At 44.8% G+C, this 23,119-nt stretch overlaps 1 protein-coding gene across 3 annotated transcripts in view; it reads right to left on the bottom strand.

The window, feature by feature from the left end:
* MSH3 (mutS homolog 3) overlaps positions 1 to 23,119 on the bottom strand; it is a 101,849-nt gene that overhangs the window by 6,582 nt on the left and 72,148 nt on the right. For all 3 annotated transcript variants that reach the window (XM_044446506.1, XM_044446508.1, XM_044446507.1), the window contains 4 exons: positions 19,446 to 19,562; positions 7,628 to 7,735; positions 6,826 to 6,940; positions 6,278 to 6,435 (listed from right to left, as the gene is read on the bottom strand). In XM_044446506.1, the coding sequence (XP_044302441.1) occupies positions 6,278 to 6,435; positions 6,826 to 6,940; positions 7,628 to 7,735; positions 19,446 to 19,562 (498 nt within the window). The remainder of the gene's footprint in view (positions 1 to 6,277; positions 6,436 to 6,825; positions 6,941 to 7,627; positions 7,736 to 19,445; positions 19,563 to 23,119) is intronic.

The following is a 23,119-nucleotide window of genomic DNA, read 5'->3' as shown; positions in this document are numbered from 1 at the left end:
TTGGCTATTGGGCAGTATAGAAGTTAAATACATACATAATTAACCTCCTCCTCCCAAAAAGAAGGAACCACTGGACATTGCCAAAACATGTTTAAAAGAAGCATTAGCAGTACTGCAGTGCCAGCAATTCACTGAATTAGACAATATCGAATTAAACAGACACTGAGGTATCCAACAGATACAAAATGTAAAATTTTGCTGAAAAAAAATACAATAACCAGAAATGTGACAGATGGACTCCAAAGTGGAGATCCACTAATTTTGTGGTGGTGCTGACAGCAGTTTATTAAATTTGCAAATATGCCCACAGGCTCAAAAAGACTGGAGATGCATGGGCTACACAGCAGACAGACTTAACAACAAAACAAAGACAGAAAAAGATGACATAGGGAGGCAGTGGTTCAGTTTGCATGATCAAAAGCCCACTGTGGTTTATTTAAGCAACAGTGAGCTGCAGTGAGTTTGGTGACTACTCTTATTGGTCAAACTGGGACCATAGCTTGTCATGTTATCTGAACCTAGGATCTACAGATAATGCAAAGGTTATTTCTCATAATTCTCACATAACCCTGAACAGGCCATGGTTTAACATTGGCACAACCCACTGCCTCTAGAACAGGGGTCTCAAACTCAACTTACCTGGGGGCCACTGGAAGTAGAGTCTGGGTGAGGCTGGGCTGCATCAAGTATTCCACCACCGTGGTGATGGTGGGCCGCTCATCCCACGGCCGGCCCGGGCGCCGCCGGAGCTTTGAAGGCCGCAGGGCCCCTTCCCCATGCCCCACCCATCCCGGCAATTGGCCCGCGGGCCGCGAGTTTGAGACCCCTGCTCTAGAATGACACTTTAAGGCTCGAATAAACATGTTCAAATCTCCAGGGCCTGATGAACTCCACCCCAGAGTCATAAAAGAGCTAGCAGAGGAACTCTCAGAACCACTATTATCTTTGATAAATCTTGGAAAACAGGAAAATTGCCAGACAACTGGAGAAGGGCTAACATTTTTCCTTCCTTATAAAGGGGAAAAAAGATGACGCAGGAAACTACAGACCACTCAGTCTGACATCAATCCCTGGAAACATTCTGGAGAAAATTATTAAAAGATCAGTCTGCAAGCACCTTGAAGAAAATGCAGTGATTAATAAAAGCCAACATGGATTTACGAGTATCAATAATAAATCCTGTCAGACTAATTTAATCTCATTTTTGGACTGGGTCACCTCCCAAATTGACAGAGGGAACACTGTGGACATAATCTACCTAGATGTTAGCAAAGCTTTTGACATAGTGCACCACAACATTCTGATAAGAATATTAGCAAAAACTGGATTAGTTAGAAAAACTATTAGGTGGATCCAAAATTGGCTGTTAAATCAGACACAATGGCGCATTTTCAAACTGGAAGAAGGTAACTAGTGGGGCACTGCAGGGTTCAGTCCTTGGCCCAGTGCTATTCAACATCTTTATTAATGAATTAGATTTATAATTACAAGGAAAGCTAATCAGATTTGCAAACAATACAAACTGGGTGGAACAGCAAACACCCTAAAAGACAGAATGAAGATCCAGGGCAATCTTGATAAACTTGAACTCTGGGCTGAAAGCAACAGAATCAGATTCAGTAAGGACAAATGCCAATTCCTCCACCTAGGAAAAAGAAATCTAATGCATTGATACAAGATGGGGAATACATGGCTCAACAGAAATGAAAAGTGATTTCATTTCAGAGTAAATTGTGGATAACAGGCTAAACAATGCAATACAGCCACCAAAACAGCAAATGCTATTTTGGGATGCATTAATAGAAGTATTACTTTCAAATCATGAGAAGTGGAAGTTCTCCTATGCTCCTTACTAATCAAACCCCATTTGGAATACTGTATCCAGTTCTGAGCACCATGATTTAAGAAAGATGTAGAAAAAATTGAAAGGGTCCAGAGGAGGGCAACAAAAATGATCCAGGGTTTGGAAACACTGCCCTATGAGGAGAGACTGAGAGAACTGGGCATGTTCACCGGAATAGAAGACTGAGGGGGGACATGATAGCCCTCTATAAGTACCTCAAACCTGAATGTAGGACACAAAATAATCAAATCACTTTGCAAAAGCCCAGGTTCAGGCTAGATATCAGGAAAAGTTTCCTCACTGTCAGAGCAATGTGACAGTGGAACCAGTTGCTTGGAGAAGTCATGGGCTCTCTCCCACTAAAGACATTTAAAAAGAAGCTGGACAGCCATCTGAGTGGGATGGAATACATTGGTGTCCTGCAATTCATACCATCAGGGGACCCAATGGCCTTCCTGACCCCTTCCAACTCTACTATTCTATGACTATGATCCAGCATGCCACCTATGGCACTGCAGCATCATGGCTTAAATAAGCCACAAAGCCCCACAGAAACCATGAGTACCCACTCATTGGTATTATTGACGTGACACGACACGACAGGACAGCCCACCACAGTGAGGCTACACTGCATGCAGCCACCATTTTGAATATGCAACCGCTGATTGGGGTTATGAATTTGGCAAGTTAATTTGGTTAAATTTCCTCACATAACCCTAAAACAGATCACCACTGGTTTTGTAAGGGTTTAACATTTGTATTCACATGCTTTGCCAAGTCTGCATGACATGACAACACCCAAGCCAGACTGCATACCCATGACAAGCTGCAGCATGTTATTAAAAACTGGCCAGCATATGATCTTTTGGTCTACTCCAAGTTCTCAAAATAGTTTACATCACAGTCAAGGAAGATTTTTTTTCAGAATTTCCTGAATATAACTGGCTTTTTTCCATGGTAAGAGACTGCTGTAAAAACAAATATTTCATTCATGATAAGTAACAACTATAATCTGTACTGTATATAACAGTGATAAAAGGTACAAATTATATACAAAAGTCACTGGATAAGAAATGAGTTTAGCTTTAGCATTTATTTCACATGGTATGAACTTGTCATAGAGAAGTGCAGTATTATTCAAAATCTGTAACTTTAACACTAATGGAAAATCTAAATATGTTAAACAAAAATAAGCAATTAACTACTTTATTCATTATTTGCATTGTGTCAAAAAGAATTTTAATTTTCCTTAGCAATTTGAATTAATTACACTCAACGTGTATTTTAAAAATAATTTGTGGAAAGTTAGGACAAGGCTGGATAAGGCCATGTTGCTAAAGCAGATGCTGTGCTTCAAGACTGTAGCACACAGATGAACCCTTTGCCTATCTGCAGATGAGAGAACAAATACCACACAAATTGGCAATACGAAGGGAACTATGGTATAAATTGGAAATAACTGTTTCTTTCAACTGGTTTGAAAACAATAGCAAGAAATCAGAATACACAACATTTCTAATATTCTTTGATACCAAAATATGCATGTTCCATATACATACATCATCTTCCATGTCTCTTTATACTTTTAATTAAAAAATTGTATGAACGTCAACATTAAGAAAACTAAGATCATGGCATCTGGTTCTATCACTTCCTGGGAAATAGATGGGAAGAAATGGAGGTAGTGACAGATTTTATTTTCCTGGGCTCCAAGATCACTGCAGACGGGGACTGCAGCCAAGAAATTAAAAGATGCTTGCTCCTGGGGAGGAAAGCTATGGCAAATCTAGACAGCATACTAAAAAGCAAAGACATCACCCTGACAACAAAAGTGTGTATAGTCAAGGCTCTGGTTTTCCCAGTTGCAAGGTATGACTGTGAAAGTTGGACCATAAGGAAGGCTGAGCACCGAAGAATTGAGGCCTTTGAATTGTGGTGCTGGAGAAGAGTCCTGTGAGTCCCTTGGACTGCAAGATGATCAAACCAGTCAGTCCTAGAGGAGATCAACCCTGACTGCTCTTTAGAAGGCCATATACTGAAGATGAAACTCAAATACTTTGGCCACCTAACGAGAAGGAAGGACTCCCTGGAGAAGAACCCAATGCTGGGAACAATTGATGGCAAAAGGACGGCAGAGAATGAGGTGGCTAGATGTAGTCACTGAAGCAGTAGACATTTGCTTAAGTGGACTCCAGGGGATGGTGGAGGACAGGAAGGCCTGGAGGAGTGTTGTCCATGGGGTCATGATTGGTTGGGCATGACTTCGCGACTAACAACAACAACAAATGAACATCAAAGTTACATTTATTGCCAATTATTTTTGACCTCATATTTTCTTACATGCACAAAGTAATACAGTCACATGTTGTAAACTGAGCAAAGATCCAATATAATGATTTTACATATTGATGAGAGACTTATCAGTTCAAAACAAATCAAATCTGGCTAGAAATAAGGACCTGGATTAAATAAAGTTTGAGCTAACCACTACACTTTCCAACAAAATAAAGCATTTTTAACTATCCAATATTTCAAACTTACTAAATTCAATAAACTATCTGAAAACAAAGTTTGTTTTCTTTGAACGTGAGTGACATAAACCTGTGTTGCATTAGTTTTGTCTTAGATGTTATAACACTGGGATATTACTTCTGACAGTATGGTCTTGTTTCTTTTGTTGATATACACCAAGGGTTAGTTTTCTTCATAAAACAGTGTAGGATAACTGGTTTCTACATTTGGATTAGATGTTGTTGTCAGTCGCGAAGTCGTGTCTGACCCATCGTGACCCCATTGGATTAGATAGCTTGTACAAAAGAGATACTCAGCAGGAATACAGAAGTCCCAAAATGATTAGTTGACATAGCTCTACATTATTTATAAGAATGTTCAATAATCATCACAAGCAATGGCATGCAACTTAAAAAGAACACTTAGGGAAATCCTAATTTCTAAGAAATCTGCTTCTCATTCAGCCAATAGGTATATATCACTTAATAAAATAGCCATGATAGAACCTACATGTCCCTTAAGGTTATTACAGACTACAACGAAAATGCGCTGATAATGTGTGAAGTGCTAACAATAACTCAATCTTTACAAATTCTATTTAAAGTAACAATAATTGCTGAATTTGGCTGCAAGCCAAATTTACACAGTGACAGAAACCTATGTGCAATGAAGCTGAATCTTCATCCAAACTCCAAGTAAATGATCCAGCTGGCACACTGGCTGGAGACCAAATCATATCAAGGGTGTAGCCATGCTCCTGACTTCATTCAGCCCAAGAAGCTGGAAGGGGTGTCATTCAGTCCCACAACAGAAGCAGTTTCCCCAGCCCTGCCCTACCTCGTAAACTTATCATTATCAAGGCTTTGGACGACATGATCTCCATGGTGCCTTCTAACTATAAAATTCTATGTGTCTCTGATGAGAAAGTTCAAATCAGGTTTGCTATGCTGAGTATTTTATTCTGCTGAGCAGCATTCATTCAGTCCTGCACATTTAAATGGGAATTGTGGCATTTTTAATGAATAAATACTAAAATAATACTTTTTTTTAACAGTTCAGTATTGTCAACTTGTCATATATAATAGAACTGATGTAACTGTTATTCCCTAAAACTAAAATAAACTTATATTCTTATACTAAAGTGAATTAATTTCTCCTTGAAATGGTGTAATACATTTTACCACCATACTTGTAATCGAACTAAATAACGAGTGAAAGACATAAATTTAAGTGGCAAAGTCAAATCATGCTTCAATTTGTATTATTCTAAAAAAAGGAGAATGGAAACACACAGGTGTATATACAGTTTACAAATGAAAATTAAGATATTTTTAAGTAAATTTAAACCAATCTAAGTAGATTTCTTAGTAATCTGAACATTGTTCAGACTGAGCCAATTGGCACACAGTGGAAGCAGCAGCCATGTTTTCTTCTTCTTCCCTTTTTTTCAAATCTGAAGCTTTTTCTCAGGTCAGAAGAGAAGACAGGGATGTGACTCATAAAACAGATATTAGTCAAAACAGATACATAGCAAGTGGCAAGCTGCAACAAGTAAATAGCCTCATTGGGCAGAAAGTGGATCTCCTGATGTTTGCACTCCAACTCTGGGCATTCCTGACCACTGTCCATGCTGGCAAAGTTTTCTGGGAGTTGAATTCCAAAATACCTGGAGATTTACCTTATAGCTAGTGAATATTAAATCCAAACCATGCCTGATATCTGAATCTTTAAGTAGGCACTAACTTCCTATTTCTAAACTGTTCCTACAACCTATAGGTGATTTCTTATAAAGTATGAAGCTATCAGTTTAAGCAACCAGTGGATAAATAGGCAAATGCCACTTAAAACAAATGTCCAATAATGTGAAATTATACTTCTATCTGAGTCTATGACCTATTAATAAATACAGCTCATATATCTCACCTGGTGAATATGCCATCCACAATACCAACTCTTGCTTCTTCAGCTGGTACATAGGAACCAATCTGTGCCATTAGAGTTATCAATGCAACTTGCTTTATGTAAGAACTCTTTCCACCCATGTTAGGCCCAGTAATTATCATTACCCTTTGACCATCTGCCTGGAAAAAGGAAAACTGAAATTATTTCAGAAATACACCATTTAACAATTTCAGAACTTTAATGGTCATATGGGGTCAGCTGAACCAAGGTTATTACTTGACAGATTTCTGATTGAGAGTTTTTAGGTGTCGGTTATTTATTAAATATTCATATTAATGTTCACACTCAGAGTAGCTCACAACATTTTAAGTCTAATAATTTTACTCTTTATCGAGAATCCCAAAAAAGTATCCTTTTAAAGTATCATCCATTGCAAAACTGAAAGGGGCAAAATTTTCAGTGATACTACAGTTTGGAAATAAAAACACATATATGGTATTTTGTTTGTTTCAGAATAAAAATGATGTAATATTCCCATCATCTATCCACCTTCTTCCTTTCTTACTTACAGATAAGTGTGTGTCATTTGGAACATACTGCTCTTGCTCTCCCAATAATACATTTATCACTGGATGCTTCCCATTTTTTATCATTATCTCTGACTGTTCATCTTTTATGACAGGTCTGAAAAATAAATTATATTATGTTAGATAGATTATGGGGTGAGAAATCTAAAATCTGACTTCTACCTTCTCCAGTATGAAGGCAGACCACATTCTACAGCAAATGCAACTCCATCAATCCAACCTGAGACAGTACAACACTTTGAGACTCTTGCAAATAATTGCAAATAGGTGCATGGCAGTATTTATTGTTGTATTAATTAGCACAATGATCCTATGACCCTTCTTCAGATTCCTTTACCTGAGCTGAGAGACTGCACTCCAACCATGAAAGTAGAAATTGACCCCACGACATCACTTTGCCCACAAAAGAAGTGATCTCTGAAGTCAGGAAAGCAATCTCAGAGAAGGATAGAGGAGAGATAAAAGGGAATGGTTGGAGACTGGAGTGACAAGCCTCCTTCCGTTCTTCCCAAAACACTCCAGCTAGACAAGCAAAAAAGTCTCTCTAGCAAAATTGCCAAATAGGAGGATGGAAAGGTTAAGACAAAATTGCCAAGTAGGAGGATGGAAAGGTTAGGACAAAATCGCCAAATAGGAGGATGGAAAGGTTAAGACTTCCTCCAGTGCACCTCCTGCTCTGCAGTGGATGCCCATGCCTCCATGTTCAGGGGCTTCTGGGCATCCTAACAAGACATTATCCTAAATCAACAAAGCTTACTCCAGTATATTGTTTAAAAGTAATTACCTGCAATAGTCTCCTTGTCTGGCAACCTCAGCCAAGGAAAAGATACAGTCAACAGTTGCTAGGTGACCCACAGCTTTAGCGATTGAGTGATAATGGTCAGTAAAATGACTGCCATAGGAAAGTCGGGGAGGAGAAGGAGAGAAGAAACCAACAACTGAATTAAACAGTATGGATAAAATGGTTAATATCCAGTGCTGCCATTGGTATGATTTATTACGTTCTTATATAAATTGTTGAAACTAAATGACTTTTCACTTAATGTTTTTGATTATACAGGCTACTTGTAAAGACAGGTGGTTCCTCAAGTGGCTATCTGTGTGTGCACACATATGGGCCCTCCATCTGTTCAGAGCCTTGATTCAGAAGTGCGTATAACTGAGGAATTTTTGTGGAAACCCTACCCACTGTCCCAGTGTTCTTAGCAGGTCCCTGCCTATTCCCACAGTTTCCAGAGAATGCACATTGTACCCTCAGTACCAGTCAAAAGAATTTGCACTCAATGTTGCTACAGAGCCATACAGAAACCTCATAAATGCCTAGAGCATAAACACTAAATCCAACACAAACACTGAAGCAGAGAAAATGGGTGGGGCTTCTGCTGAAATTCCATTCAAAGATCTCACAGGTAAGCAACCTTGGTGCAAATAAGTCACCACCTGCTGTTTCCCAGAGTGGTGAGGAAATCTACGAAGACCATATGCAGCTCTCAGAAAAGGGATGCTGTGATGGATGGGTCCAGTTGCCATTAATGGATAAGGTGACAGGTTTAACTAATAGAGATTTTTGGTGCCAGAGATATGAATAGAAGAAAATATTGACTTCTGATGAATCACCCAATCCTATACTTTGAAAGCAAGATCCGAAAGTTGTAGGGATTCTGTTGCCCCCTTGATTGATTATACACCAGACCACAGTAATATTACCTTGGCGATCTGGGATTGATGATTCATAATGTGGGATCCGAAAGCATGCAAGGTTTGCTGGGCTTCTAAAACTTCTAAGAAATCAATGTGATAGGACTTCTCCAAGCTGGACCAAAGTGCCTGGACAGCTGATGTATCACAGTACATACCCCATTCCATCAGGGATGTTGTGATTGCCCACATTGGAGGCAGCTGTTGGGCAGGACTGCAGCACTGCTCATACCTCAGGGGAAAGATACAGCTAGACTGTCACTGGGTCTAGAGGAAGGGGAATGTCAAAGCCTCCCTGCCCCATTGATTCCATTAGTGGGATCACATACAAAAGGTGTTTCAATTTCTTTTACTGAAGGTGTCTTGGTTACATGCACCAAAGTTCAGTTAAACTTCAAGAAAAGGAGTCATGGAAGACTACTCTATAAACAATAATATTTCAGACCATATATATCATGGCAGGGATCTTCTCCTCCCTTTGAAATAACTGCTGCCTGTAGAAAGCCAGTGGAAAGCTAAAGGTTGCTGTTTGCCTCTCCAACATTGCTTCCTGGTCACTTGTAGCTAATACTTAACTTGATTCAAACCCCACATCTTCCTGATTCTCTGAAACACTACTAGCAAGCAGACTTTTCTGTCCTACCCAGGGTTTATCAGTAAAAGGGCAGGCTTTTTTCTTTTCAGGAGTCAGCCTTAAGAGTACAAGCAGCGTGTGTACCTGTTCTCAGTCTCTCCCAAGTCATGTCTTTGGTTGCTCTCTCTCTTTTACTGTTCTTTCCCCCATCCTGGATTTCCTTTAGTGCCATTGTAGCTTATATCATGCATCTTCCCTCCATCCTATCTCCTTTGCTCACTCCTCTCCCTCTTTCCATTCCTCCCTTACCCACTTCAGGTATTGCTCATTTTGGTCAGGACAGGAAATTGTAATCAAGTCAAAGGATGTGACATCACTGACTTGAGGCACCTCCCCTGCCAGATGTCTGTTCCTTGTCAATATAGGCAGGATCCCCTCCTGGTGACACTGAAGAAGGCACATAGTTTCATAAGCTGCATCCAGTTTAAGCCTTGGCAATCAAGGTAGCGGCTGGAAAAATATACCAAACCTTTGTGCCTGTTGACAGCTTCTGCAAGCACAGAACAGTACCTTGGGAACTCAGACCAAAAAAAGCAGGTTGCTTACCTGTAACTGATGTTCTTCGAGTGGCCATCTGTGCAGTAACACATATGGGTGCTGTGCCTGCGTAGTGCCTTTGGCCGGAAGATTGAAAGCTAATGGTTTTTGGCGGGAAAGCTCCGCTTCCCCTCCCCCTATAGTCTATAAAGAGCGGAGCGTCCGCCATGTTGTTCAGTCTTTGAAGCCTGAACGTTCGCCCCCATGTGGAAAAAATATCCCTACTATAAACAATATCAGTACCATGAAAAAAGGAAATGTTCGGTACCGACAAATATGTCCACTCACCAACACCGAGCGGGGCTGGCGGGTGGGTTGTGTGACTGCACAGATGGCCACTGAAAGAACATCAGTTACAGGTAAGCAACCTGCTTTTCTTCGTTGTGGCCTCTGTGCATCACACATATGGGTAGATTAGCAAGCTTGCCATTATTGGAGGAGGGGAGGTGTCCTCAACGAAGAACAGATGAAAGAATGGCCCTGCCAAAGGAGCAGTCTTGCCTAGCACGAACATCTAGGCGATAATGTTTAGCGAATGTGCAAGGAGTCGTCCAAGTAGCAGCTCTGCAGATGTCATCAATTGGAATACCTGACGCGAAGGCAGAGGAGGCAGCGACAGCCCTAGTAGAGTGGCTTCGAGGAGCTGTAGGTAAGTCAGTCCCAGCCAGCTGATAAGATAGAGTGATCGTATGGACTATCCACTTGGAAAGTCTTTGAGGAATAACTGGAAGGCCTTGATCTCGGACAGAGTATTTTATGAAGAGCTTATTAGAGCATCATATAGACTCAGTCCTTGATCTGTAGAAGGCCAGGCAGCGCCGAACATCAAGTGAGTGCAACAATCTTTCTAACGGATTCGTCGGAGATGGAAAGAAGGCAGGTAAGACAATGTCCTGTCCCATATGAAAGGAGGTGGCTACCTTGGAAGGAAATGATGGATCTAATCACAAGACAACTTTCTCTCTGTGAAAATTCAGGTAAGGAGGATCTATACGGAGAGTGCAGAACTCACTAGCCCTTCGAGCTGATGTAACCACTACAAGAAATGCCGTCTTCCAGGAAACAAGGCGTAAATCGACTGTTGCTAAGGGTTTGAAGGGAGCTCTTGTAAGCGCTTGTAAGACTACAGAGAGACTCCAGGTAGGCATCACTGGTCTGATTGACAGGTTAAGATTATGAAGTCCCTTAAGAAACCTCTTTATAAGTGGCTGAGAGAAGATGGGTGATCAGTCAACTAAGCCACAGTATAGGCGATTGCTGCCGTGTACACTTTAATGGAAGACGGTTTCAGTCCAGACTGGTGCAGTTCTAATAGGAACTGAAGGATTTGATGTATAGATGCAGCATGTGGAGAAAACGAACAAGACTCAGCAAAGGTAGAAAATCGTCGCCATTTAGCACATATGACTTCCGTGTAAACAACTTCAATGCAGAGTCAAGGATGTACTGGATATCCGAATGAAAGGCTGTAGGATCCGATGGGACGTTCCTTGGACCCGATGATGTGGGGGAAACGAGCGAAGACGAACCGCATAACACACCGGATCTGGAGACAGGATTCGAGTCACTTATAGATTCTGTCGGTACCGATACCACACTATGAGTTATCGGATTCGCCATGCTGTTAATTTCAGTGATGTTAAATCTGGATGGCGAAGTGTGCCGTCTCGTTGGGTTATGAGGTATGGAAGCAGAGGAAGATGGAGATATTCTCCATGGGAGATGTAGAGCGGTATCAAAAACCAAGCTTGGCATGGCCACCAAGGGGTAATCAGTAACCCTGTGGCCCCATCGTGTATTATCTTTGCTATCACTCTCATAATAAGGAGAATCAGAGGAAAGGCGTAAAAGTTAATGTTGCTTCAAGGGATCATGAAGGCATCCCCTAGGGATCCCTGCCCGATTCTCACTCTCGAACAGAAAGTATCGCACACCTTGTTCTGTTGGGTGGCAAATAAATCCACATCGGGAGAACCCCAACGATGGAAAAGATGGTTGCGTATCTGAGGATCTAGTTCCCATTAATGAGATATGAGCATGCGTCTGCTCAGAAGATCCGCTTCCACATTGTCCATACCAGCAAGATGAACTGCCATCAGAGTAATGTCCCTCGGAATGCACTATTCCCAGATTTTCATCGAGAGTCTGGGCAGAGTCGGTGACTTTGTTCCACCTTGCTTGTTCAGATAAAAACCGGTAGCTATATTGTCCGAGGTTATCTGAACGACCCGATGTCGGAGAACATCTTCGAAAGAATGCAGGGCTTTGAATACAGCCAGGAGCTCCAGGAAATTGATATGATTCCCGGATTCTTGACGATTCCACGTGCCCTGAGTGTATAGGTCGGAGCATACTGCCCCCCATCCTAGCAGAGATGCATCAGTACCGAAGGATACCGAAGGGCATCGGGGTCTGAATGGAACCCCCATGGTCAGGTTGGCTGGAACTGACCACCACAGCAGAGAGTGGAGCACAGAGGATAGAATTCGAATCATCTTTGTTGGCAGATCTCTTTGTGGTCGGAACATCTTGTTGAACAGGAGTTGTAAAGGACGAAGGCGAAGTCTGGCGTGTAGGACCACAGCAACTGAGGAAGCCATATGCCCCAGAAGTCTCTGGATGGACCTTGCCGGAACCATCATGTCTCGTCACATTCGATGGATGTGGCGAGAGAGAGCCTGTTGTCTGTCCTGAGGAAGGAAGGCTTTCGCCACCGTAGAATCCAAACGGGCTCCAATGAAAGTGATCGTCTGTACCGGGAGAAGAGAAGATTTCTTGGTATTAATGCATAGTCCCAGATCTTCTAACAGGGCACAGGTCATATGGATGGATGCAAAAAGTCCCTCCCTGGATTGGGACACCAGCAACCAGTCATCAAGGTAAGGGTAAATTTGTACCCCCTGGAGCCGTAGGAAAGCACAGACAGGAGCCATACATTTGGTGAATACTCTCAGAGCAGTAGCCAGTCCGAAAGGCAAAACTGTGAATTCAAATAGTTGGGATGCAACAACAAAACGAAGGAAGCGCCTATGACCCGGATGAATGGAAATGTGGAAATAAGCGTCCTTCAAATCTAATGAGGCGAACCAATCCTCTTTCCTCAGCAATGGTAGAATATTTTGAAGGGTGGTCATTCGGAACTTTTTTGTTGCAATAAATCGATTCAGATTGCGTAAGTCCAAGATCGGACGCAGAGCACCATCCCGCTTCAGGACCATAAAATATCTGGAATAGAATCCGTGAAGTCCGTCAGCCGGAGTCACTTGAAGAATCGCTCCTTTACGAAGAAGTTGTTGGACTTCATCAAGCAATACCAGCGAGCATGAGTTAAACTGGATCAGACTCGATGGAGGAATGATGTTGAATTCTATCCGATAGCCGTGCTGTATGATGGACAATACCCACCGATCAGATGTGATGGACTCCCAGATGGGGAGTTGGCTTCTCAGTCAGTCCCCAGATGAGAGGAGGGTGGGTATGGTAGGAATCAGAGGAGTGGTTTGCCCGTCCCGTCAACGCTGCCTCCTATCTCCGTCGAAACGGCGACGGCCTTGCTGATACCGTTGTGGAGGCTGTTGACGGTGGCGTTGCTGTTGCTGCTGCCGGTGTTGGGGCTGCTGTCTGGGCTGATACAACTGCCTATAGGACGGACGGGTCCATGAACACTTACGCCTGGTCTGAGTCTGAAGTTCCATCCGCCAGGCCGTCATGCAGGACTCGGGGAGTTTCTTCAGCTTGTGGTCGGTTCCCAAGTGGAAAAGCCTGGACCCGTCAAAGGGTATTTCCTCAATACATCTCTTTGTCTCCTCCGGAAAGTTACAGTTACATAACCAGGCGTGCCTCCGGAGGGAGACGGCACCGACCAAGGTCCTCGAGTCCATGTCCACATGATGTCGAGCAGTTGTACTGTTGGACAGCGACTTGCATTTCCTCCTTTACGAAGACCTTAGCCAGGTCACCTTGGTGGTCTGGGAGGGCTGAGATGATGTTAAGGAGGCACTGCATAATGAAGTATTGGTACCTCGCTAGCATCGCCTCGTAGTTTGAGATTCTCAGCCCTAGGCCAGAGGCAGCGTACACTCGCCTGGCCAGGGAGTCGATCTTCCTTCCTTCCTTGTCCCTCAGAGCGGTGTGACCTCTTGCCTCCCTGCCCTGGGAGGACTCCACCACGACCGAGTTCGGTTTGGGGTGGTGGAGGACGAAGGGTATGTCCTCCTCCCGAACCCAGTACATGGATTCGTACCTCCACGAAGTCGGCTGGGGGTGGGCGGGCAGGTCCCACAGTTGTGTCATGGCCTGTCGCAAGGTGGTAATCAGCGGCAGCACAATAGATGTAGATTGCTCCCCGTGGACGACATCGTAGAACTTATCTGTACTGGGTCCCGGACGCTGCACGGCGTCAATCTCAAGAGACTGGGCCAGGCATAACATCAACTCCACGAAGGAGATATTAGATTCGTCGGGTGACGCAGGGCCCTGGGAGGTCACAGCGGCATTTGGGGAGGTGGAATCAACCTCCGAATCATCGGATTCGACACCATAGTACGGAGGGGCCGATGATGAGGACTCCGCTGGAGAGAAGGATCGACTACTCTCCTCCCTAGGTGGTACCGGGGACGCATGCCTCGGGCCCAAAGACAGTGTAAGGTCACGAGGAGATGGTGGGGAAGATCAACCCCTTGGAGCAGGATAGTGTCCAATAGAACACGGGTCGCCCCATGCGTGGTAGTAGGGGCAGTACCATCCCTCCGATCGGCGTTTCAAGGAGTGATTCCTGCAGCTCCTAGGCGGGGACATTTCCACATCTGCCTCCAATGTGGCTGTGGGCATAGGTGTGGGGGACCTAGCCCTAGGGGGAGAATCCCGGATTTCCCCATCAGAGATTGACTCCCTCGGCAGAGTAGGGAGAGGCTCTGTGGGAAGCTCAGCCACGTGGCGAGGGGACCCTTGGGGGGTAATCCTCATAGCCGCCTGAAGCACTGGGTCAGGTGGAGTTGGTACGGTGACTGCTGTCGGTACCGAAGGGGCCATCGAGCCCGAATCTCAGTGCCTAGAACGCTCCGGATCCTTGGATTTCTTAGGCGGCTTCAGAGCCTTATCCTTCCTGGCTTTCTTGTGGTCGGCCAGTTTGTCAGTACCGGCGTGCTTACGCTTCTCATGTTTCTTCTTAGGAGAAACAGGCCAAGTGCCCATGGTAGATGCGCCTTCATCGGAAGGGCATGAGGGCGGAACCAGTGGAAGAGCCAGGCTTCGGAGCAGTCACTAGTGGGTCAGACTGAAGGAGAGCCCGATCCCACAAGAGCCTCCGTAGGTGGTTCTCACGATTTTTCCTGGCCTGCTTAGAGAAGGCCAGGCAGTGAGAACATTTGTCAGTCCTATGCCCTTCTCCCAAGCAGAGGAGGCATAGGTCATGCGGGTCTGCAGGAGACATCTTAGACCCGCATTCCGTGCACCTGTGGAAAGCCGCTAGCTGCGCCATCGTGAGAAGAGGAAAAAGAGAAGATAGTGCAGAGGGTAAAATACATTTCTGTTTTGTTTTTTGTTTTTTTTTTTAAGAAGATAGAAAGAGAGTGAGAACGACAGAAAACGGAGAACTACTAGGAGGTGATAATAACGAGGAAGGAACAAGAACTACTAAATTACTGAACAGGGCTATTAAACTTAGAGAGAAGAACGATTGAAAACAGCATGAGCAACGGTCAGAGCGAGAGCAAAAGCGGCCCGAGGCACAGTGAACGGAGGTCGCAAAGACTGAACAAAATGGCGGATGCTCCGCTCTCTGTAGACTATAGGGGGAGAGGGAGCAGAGCTTTCCCGCCAAAAACCGTTAGCTTTCAATCTTCCAGCCAAAGGCACTGCACAGGCGCAGCACCCATATATGTGATGCACAGAGGCCACGATGAAGAATATCTGTTATGCTTATGTTGAAGCTCCTGGGCTCCTCTCATATCCCAAGAATACAATTTATAGAAAAGTAATGACCTCTCTGACTGCTGGTTCCAATGTGAGAGAGGGGGCCATGCCTGCTTTTGCTATTGATACTGATCTCAACTTCGCTGATGGAACTAGGTCAGCCTAGGAAACCAATTTCCAGTATTCTGAAGTTGTACAGGGTGCTTGGTATTGCGTGACTGCTCCTTACAGTTTCAAGGAAGGGTATCGTTTATTTATTTATTGGATTTTTATCCCGTCACATCAGCGAATAAGGCTCCCTAAGCAGATTACAGGTTAAAAGTATACAATAAAATAATATTTAAAATGAAAGTTAATATAACAATAAAATCCAACAATCCAAAACCAACGCCATTATACTTCATGGAACCTCAATTTAGGAGATTAGATGAGGCTGGGGACTTAGGGGCACAGATTAGAGTCACCTTCCTAGAAGTCAAGGGGCTCCTCAGGGCATTGGACATTACAAAGGTGCCAGACCCTGACGGGTTACATCCGAGAGTACTTAGTTGGCAGGGGTTCTCTCACGCCCACTGGCCTCCATTTTTGAGGCCTCGTGGAGAAAGGATGAAGCTCCAGAGGACTGGAGGGTGGCGTCAGTGGTCTCAATTTTCCAAAAGGGTAGTAGAAAGGACATGGGGAATTAGAGACCAGTTAGCCTTATGTCCATTGTAGGAAAACAATGGAAAGGCTCATAATAGTGAGAGATCTAGTGATGCTAGATGGGGAAGGGAGACTGGCAGCCACACCACATGGCTTCCACAAAAACAGGTCCTGCCAGACAAACCTTGTGGAATTCTATGACAAGGTTTCAAGATGGCTACATGGAGGGGATGCAGTGGATGTGGTTTACCTGGATTTCAGCAAGGCCTTTGACAAAGTGTCCCATGATATCCTGCTTGAGAAACTGAGGAGTTTTGGGATACACCAAAGCACTGTCCGATGTATTAGGGCATGGCTGACTGATCGAAAGCAGAGGGTAACCATTAGTAGGGAATCATTGGGATTGCACCAAGTGACAAGCGGGGTCCCCCAGGGCTCTGTCCTGGGGCCGAACGTGTTTAATCTTTTCATCAATGACATGGAAGAAGGGGTGAACAGTCTGCTGATCAAATTTGCAGAGGATACTAAAACTGGGGCAGTGGCCACAACTGAGGAGCAGGTACTCCAGATCCAAAAGGATCTGGACAGACTATGGAAGTGGGCAGGAGACAACAGGATGGCGTTCAATGTGGATAAGTGCAAGGTCTTGCACTTGGGGCATAGGAATAGGTGTCGTAAGTACAGGTTAGGAGACAAGTGGCTGGAGAGCAGCACTTGTGAAAGGGACCTTGGGGTGCTGATTGACTGCAGGCTAAACATGAGTCAGCAAGGTGATGCGGTGGACAAGAGGGCAAATGCCACTCTTGGTTGCATAGCCAGAAGTGTGGCTTCTAGATCAAGAGAGGTATTACTGCCACTCTATACAACTCTGGTGCACACGCAACTGGAGTATTGTGCTCAGTTTTGGGCCCCTCATTACAGAAAGGATATAGCCAGGTTGGAGTCAGTGCAGCATAGGGCAGTTTGCAGGGGATGCCTCATGAGGCGAGACTGAGGGAACTGGGTCTCTTCAGCCTGGAGGAGACTCAGAGGGCATCTGTTGGCGACATACTGGTATGTGAGGGGATGTCACATGGAGATGGGTAGAGACCTGTTCTCCCCTGCAGAGGAAGGCAGGACGTGCTCCAGTGGAGCAATGCTCAGGGAATCAAGGTTCCATTTAGATGCCAGGAAGCACTTCCTGACAGTCAGGATCCCAAGGGTATGGAATGGCCTTCCACAGGAGGTGGTTGAGGCCCCATTGGTGAGGGTGTTCAAACATAGGCTGGACATGCACATGGTGGGCATGTCGTGAGCGGAGCCAGGGGTCAGACTAGATGGCCCGGGAGACCCTTCTGACTTGCTTTGTTTCTATGTTCCTATGTTTATCCAGCCATAGACAAAATAAAAGGCACAACAGCAGATTATAAACCAGATATATTAAAATAGCTTAACAATTAAAATATCGAGAGAATATAAGGTCTTTGCCTGGCACCGAAAAGAGTACAAACAGAGCATCAAGCAAACCTCTCTGCGGAGCTGGTTCCAAAGTTGGGGTGCCACTACTGAGAAGGCCTTTTTCCTTGTTGCCACCCTCAATATTTCCTGAAAAGGAGCTCCTTGAGAAGGACTCCCAATGATGATCTAAGGGACCAGGCAGACACATATAGGAAGAGGCACTCCTTTAGATAACCTGGCTCCAAGCTGTTTAGAGCTTTAAACAAAAGTGTTAACACTTTGAATTGGACCCAGATTCCAGTTGATAACTAGCGGAGATGGTAGAGGACTGGCATTATATGTTTGTATCTGCCAGTCCTCATCAGTAGCCTCACTGCCCTATTCTGTATCAACTGATGTTTCCTGACTATTTTCCAGGGAAGCCCCATGTGGAAAACACAGATGAGAGCTTATGAGTATGTGAATAACCATTGCCAGGTTCTGCCTGTCCAGAGAGAGTTGTAGCTGGTAGATTAGCCTTAGCTGATATAGTTCTGTATTCTTCTGCTGTTAATGTTAATGTGACCAAAGCAGATTCTAGTGGCAATGCGGCCACAAGTGTTGGTAGGGGGTGGTGGTAGAGGTGAGTGTGGGAGAAACCATGGGAGCAGTTCTGAAGCATGTTCATGTGCATTCTTTGGATCCTTCTTTCTTTTATTTTTCTACAGAACCAATGAGTTTCGTGTTCTTGCCTTTTCCAATAGTTTCTTACCATGAAGGAGTGGCCTGAAGTTGGAAGAACTGCACTGCCCATGCCAGGAGTTGGGATAATTAGTGAAGCTGGAAACAGATCTGACTTTGAACAAGGCAGTTGTTACAGGAGAGGCAGTTCATCCACTGAAGGCCTCAGAAGTGTGTGTGCATGCATGTGTGTGGCGCGTGGTTTTTGGATAAATGGAGGATGAATGGCTAAGGGTGTATGCTGTGTGCTTGCCTTCTTTGAAAGAGATTTTTCTTGGCACTGAGTCCAATGGAGTTGTTTAGAGTATTGGAGCTCAGATTCACTTCTGCTTTGCATTCAAGCTCCTTTTGGGGCAGATGACTGATCATTTATGACTAGGCCTTATACCTAGTGAAAGTCATTTTGTGGTAATGTACAGGACAGTTTATCAAACTGCCAAATGTGCTAATGGACCCAAAAGGCTGTACCCCTGTTCTAGAGAGAATGCCTGCTCATCTCAGCTCTAGTTCCAGAAAAGACATGAGGTATGCTAATTGTTACTTTTCTTTTTGTTCCATAGTTATGGATCTTGTATGGGTACAGTACTGTGATTGGTGGGAAGGGACAGGTAGTTTGTCACTACAGAGTATTATTTTGAAAATAATTAAGTCAGTCACTATAGAACTGTCATAGTTCTTAAATTAAATGCTCTTTTAATGTTGTTACTGTGTTAGTACTATTGATTAGCTTAAAGTACTAACTAGGGTACAGAAATGAACTGCCCCTGAAGTGGATAACGGTTTAGGTTAGCTTATAAGAATTGCAAACAGTGATAAAACCATGCAATAAAGGTCATGACTTCTAAAATACTGGCTTTATGTATTTTAAATTTGCCAGCTTTTGAAATGCAGCCAACTCTGTAAGCAAGCAAAACTATGTACAAAATAACATTTGCTACAACAATAATCAGCTTGAAACTTATATTTTGAAAGCTGCATTATAGTCTTATTTCAACAGCAAAAACTGAATTTGTGAACTCACTCCAAAAAGTGTAGCCATTCAGCACTGCAGTCAAGGACTAGTTGCTCACGTAGCTGATTCAGATGTCTGTAATTTTCTACAATAAAAGGAGTGTGGAAACGGCTGATGGCATTTGTGCTAGAAGAAAAAAAGCCAAATGGGAAATCAAGGTTACTAAGCAATCAGTCATACAGCAATGTGTTAAATTAGACTATTTATTTCTTAGAACTAGTGTACATAGTGTGTTTTTTGTATACAGTGGTAATCTCCATACAGAAAAAGAGTATGGATCATATTATCTGAAGTGGGATTATTTTTGTTGAAGCAGCTGCTGCTCATATCTACTCTCCAATTAGTGTACCTGTAGCACCACATGTGCACCATAAATAAACCTTTACTACAAAGGAAAGGGGGAGATTCCATAGGAGAAAAGTACAGTGTGAAGTAGACAATTCTCTATGTGTCTTATCAACAGATTTCAAAAGGAAAGGCTACTATGCTTTACTCAGTAGAAAATCACAATGGAAAAATTCAGGACAAGATACCAATCAAATGAAATGCTATTTCAGAATGGAGAGTATTACATAAATCTGTATGAAATTTGGCCTCCTCATTCACCTAGAAAGCATATAACTAATTAAAGTTTTCAGTCAGTTGACCTCTGGAGTTTTCATACCAAAACTACAGTAATGGAAATGCATTTCTAAAAATATATTAAGAGATGTCACATTAAGAATTAAATAGGTTTCTACAGAAATATGACAAATAAAAAATGAATGCCAAGCATCATTATTAGATTCTTTGAGCATCAATAACTAATAGTTGGTCAAGAAAAACGTTACTGACTAGCTTGTTACTAAGACAGCCAAGTGAAACTTAATTGAAACAGTGCTGGACTGCGAGTCACTGTACTACTAGCGAGCCACCCGGCTTCAGAGCAGACCAAACAGATCCAATTTAGGTAAGAGAGCTGTGAGCTTGGTGTTTTTAGCACTGACCTTGGCTGAAGCAGGAAAACACAATCAAATGAACAAGCTAAGCTATTATGTTATATATGCAAGACTAAGGCATCATCAGATTCTAATTAAACCTGCAATTGTGCATATGCACAAAAGCAGGATGGGGTGTATATGTGCAAGAAATGAGAGAGAGAATTACGTAGCAACAAATGAATCCCTACGTAGAGTTATTTGTCTATTGAATACTGCAAACAACTTGCAATATGTCATGAAAGGGTTTTTTCAATGTTCACCACTGAGACAACCATCTTTGTAAAGTGCTCTTTTTTATTAGAAATAACTTGTCAGGCCTGGTTCCCTAAGACACCAACACCCAAACATGTGTTAAAGAAACAGTACATTCCTTTATTACAGTGGGGCACAAAGACACCCCACAAGAATCCATATCACAGTTTTTAGTGTGCCCAAATAAACAGAGATAAAGGAAAAAGGAGCCAGAAATAGAGACTTGACAAGTCTCCAACAGTCTATTTCAAGATATATTTCCGAGGCATACGATTAAAGGCATGTTTTAGTTCAGGAGAACAAGGGAATTTTTGGCTCTGGCCTCTTGGCAGGGCAGCAGAAGCACAGGCTGGGAGCGAGTGCTGAGTGGCCAGGGGACTGGCAAAGGCAAGGTAGGAGCTGGGCAGGGGAGCAGAGGGCCAGGAGCAGCAGAGAGGAAGGGGGCAGGGCCAGAGAGGCAAGAGCAGCCAGGAGGAAGCGGACAGGCGTGGCCACCGGCCTGAGGGACTGATAAGGCCGCGCTCAGCCACTGCAAGCCCTTTTGGCTCTGGCCTCTTGGCAGAGCAGCAGAGCAGCAGAGGCACAGACTGGAAGAGAGTGCTGAGTGGCCAGGGGACTGGCGAAGGCAAGGTAGGAGCTGGGCAGGGGAGCAGAGGGCCAGGAGCAGCGGAGAGGAAGGGGGCGGGGCCAGAGAGGCTAGAGGGGCCAGGAAGGAGCAGGAGGTGGGGCCACCGGCCTGAGGGACTGATAAGGCCTCGTCCCTTGTCTGCGTCCCTTAGCTGCAGCCCGGGCTGTCCGGAGACTCCCTTCCCTGAGACACAGAGGTTTGTTTGTTTATTTGTTTGTTTTGTTTGTGCTGTGCTGTGCTTTGCTTTGTTTTTCTTCTAATTTAAATTTAAGTTTATTTTAGCCTTGTGTGTGTGTGCGAGTGGGTTTTTGTCTGGGAGAACTGGGCGAGTGAGAGGAACTGCAGGACAGACAAGGCAGGTCCCAGGTAAGGTCTCGGAAGGGATACTGATGGCAGACCAGGAGATGGCCTTGGCAGGAGTCACAGGTGTTGCTGTCCGCTGCGAGAGCTGCGACATGTTCGCCCTTCTCCCCCAGGAGAGGCAGGGATACACTTGCCCTCGATACAAGTTGGTGACCCTGCTAGAAGAGGAGGTGAGGTGCCTGAGGGCCGAGAGAGCTCTCCAGGCCCCCCCAGAGCAGCCCCCCTCTGGACAGAGGGTTGAGGGAGAGGCCACGGGAGGAGCAGCTGCGGAAACATGGAGGTATGTCATCCACAGGAGGAGGAGGCCAGCACGGCCTCCTCCTTCTCCTGGCACCAATCTGGAGCTGGGAAACAGGTTCTCTCCACTTGGGGAGGCTGGGGCAATGAGGCCTCAGGGGACCAGCAGGACCCCCAGCCTGGGATGTCAGGCGGCAAGGGGGCCACTGCAGGAGAGGCAAGGGCCAGGGCACGGCCGCCCACCAGCACCGGGAAGGTACGGCGGTGGGTGATTGTTGTTGGGGACTCCCTGCTGAGGGGCACTGAGGCAGTGGTATGCCGCCCCAACCTGAAGACAAGGGAGGTTTGCTGCTTGCCGGATGCACGCATCCGGCATGTGAAGGACAGAGTGGAGCATCTTGTTCGCTCCGGGGGAGCCACTCCTGGTGATCCATGTGGGCAAACGATGTGGCCAGGCAGGGTGTGGTTGGGACCACCAGGGACTTTGAGGCTTTGGGGAAGAAACTCAGGGAACTGAAGGCAAAAGTGGCCTTCTCGTCAATCTTACCTGTCCGGGGATTTGGGCCAGGAAGGGACAGGAGGGCCTCCAAAGTGAATGACTGGCTTAGGGTGTGGTGCCAGAAGGAACACTTCGGGTTCCTCGACCATGGCACTTGTTTTCTTGCCAATGGACTTCTGGCAAGGAATGGGTTACACCCCACGAGGATGGGGAAAAGGTGCTTTCGAGATGCTCTAGCGAGCTTTGTCCAGAAGACTTTAAACTGAGCCGGGGGGGGGGGGTTCAGGCCCCCCAGAAACATGTCTGCACTGGACAAGTGTGGGGGGAGGATCAGGGCTCTGGGAGCAGAGTTTTAGAGATACTGCAGGGACTGACAGGACTCCTACAGAGAGGGGCCAGGTATCAGGGAGGATGGGAGGAAGGAGGAGGCTGGGAACTCCAAGGAAAGGAAGCGGTGGGAAGGAGTTGAGGTGCACGTACACCAATACTAGCATGGGTAATAAGCAGGAAGAGCTTGAAGCTCTCCTGGGAATAGGAGGGTATGATCTGGTGGGAATCACAGAAACTTGGTGGGATGAAAGGCAAGTCTGGAATGTGAACACAGAAGGGTATCACCCTTTTAGAAAGGACAGGAAGGGAAAGAGAGGTGGGGGCGTGGCTTTATACATCAGGGAAGGGATAGGATGCAGTGAGATAGATTTCAGTCTCCCGGATATTACTTGGG

The sequence above is a fragment of the Varanus komodoensis genome, unplaced genomic scaffold, assembly GCF_004798865.1.
Source record: "Varanus komodoensis strain SLA01 unplaced genomic scaffold, ASM479886v1 scaffold5, whole genome shotgun sequence".
In the NCBI taxonomy this organism is placed as follows: Eukaryota; Metazoa; Chordata; class Lepidosauria; order Squamata; family Varanidae; genus Varanus; species Varanus komodoensis.
The sequence above is the reverse complement of the archived record's forward strand: the minus strand, read 5'-3'. Positions and strand labels throughout refer to the sequence as shown.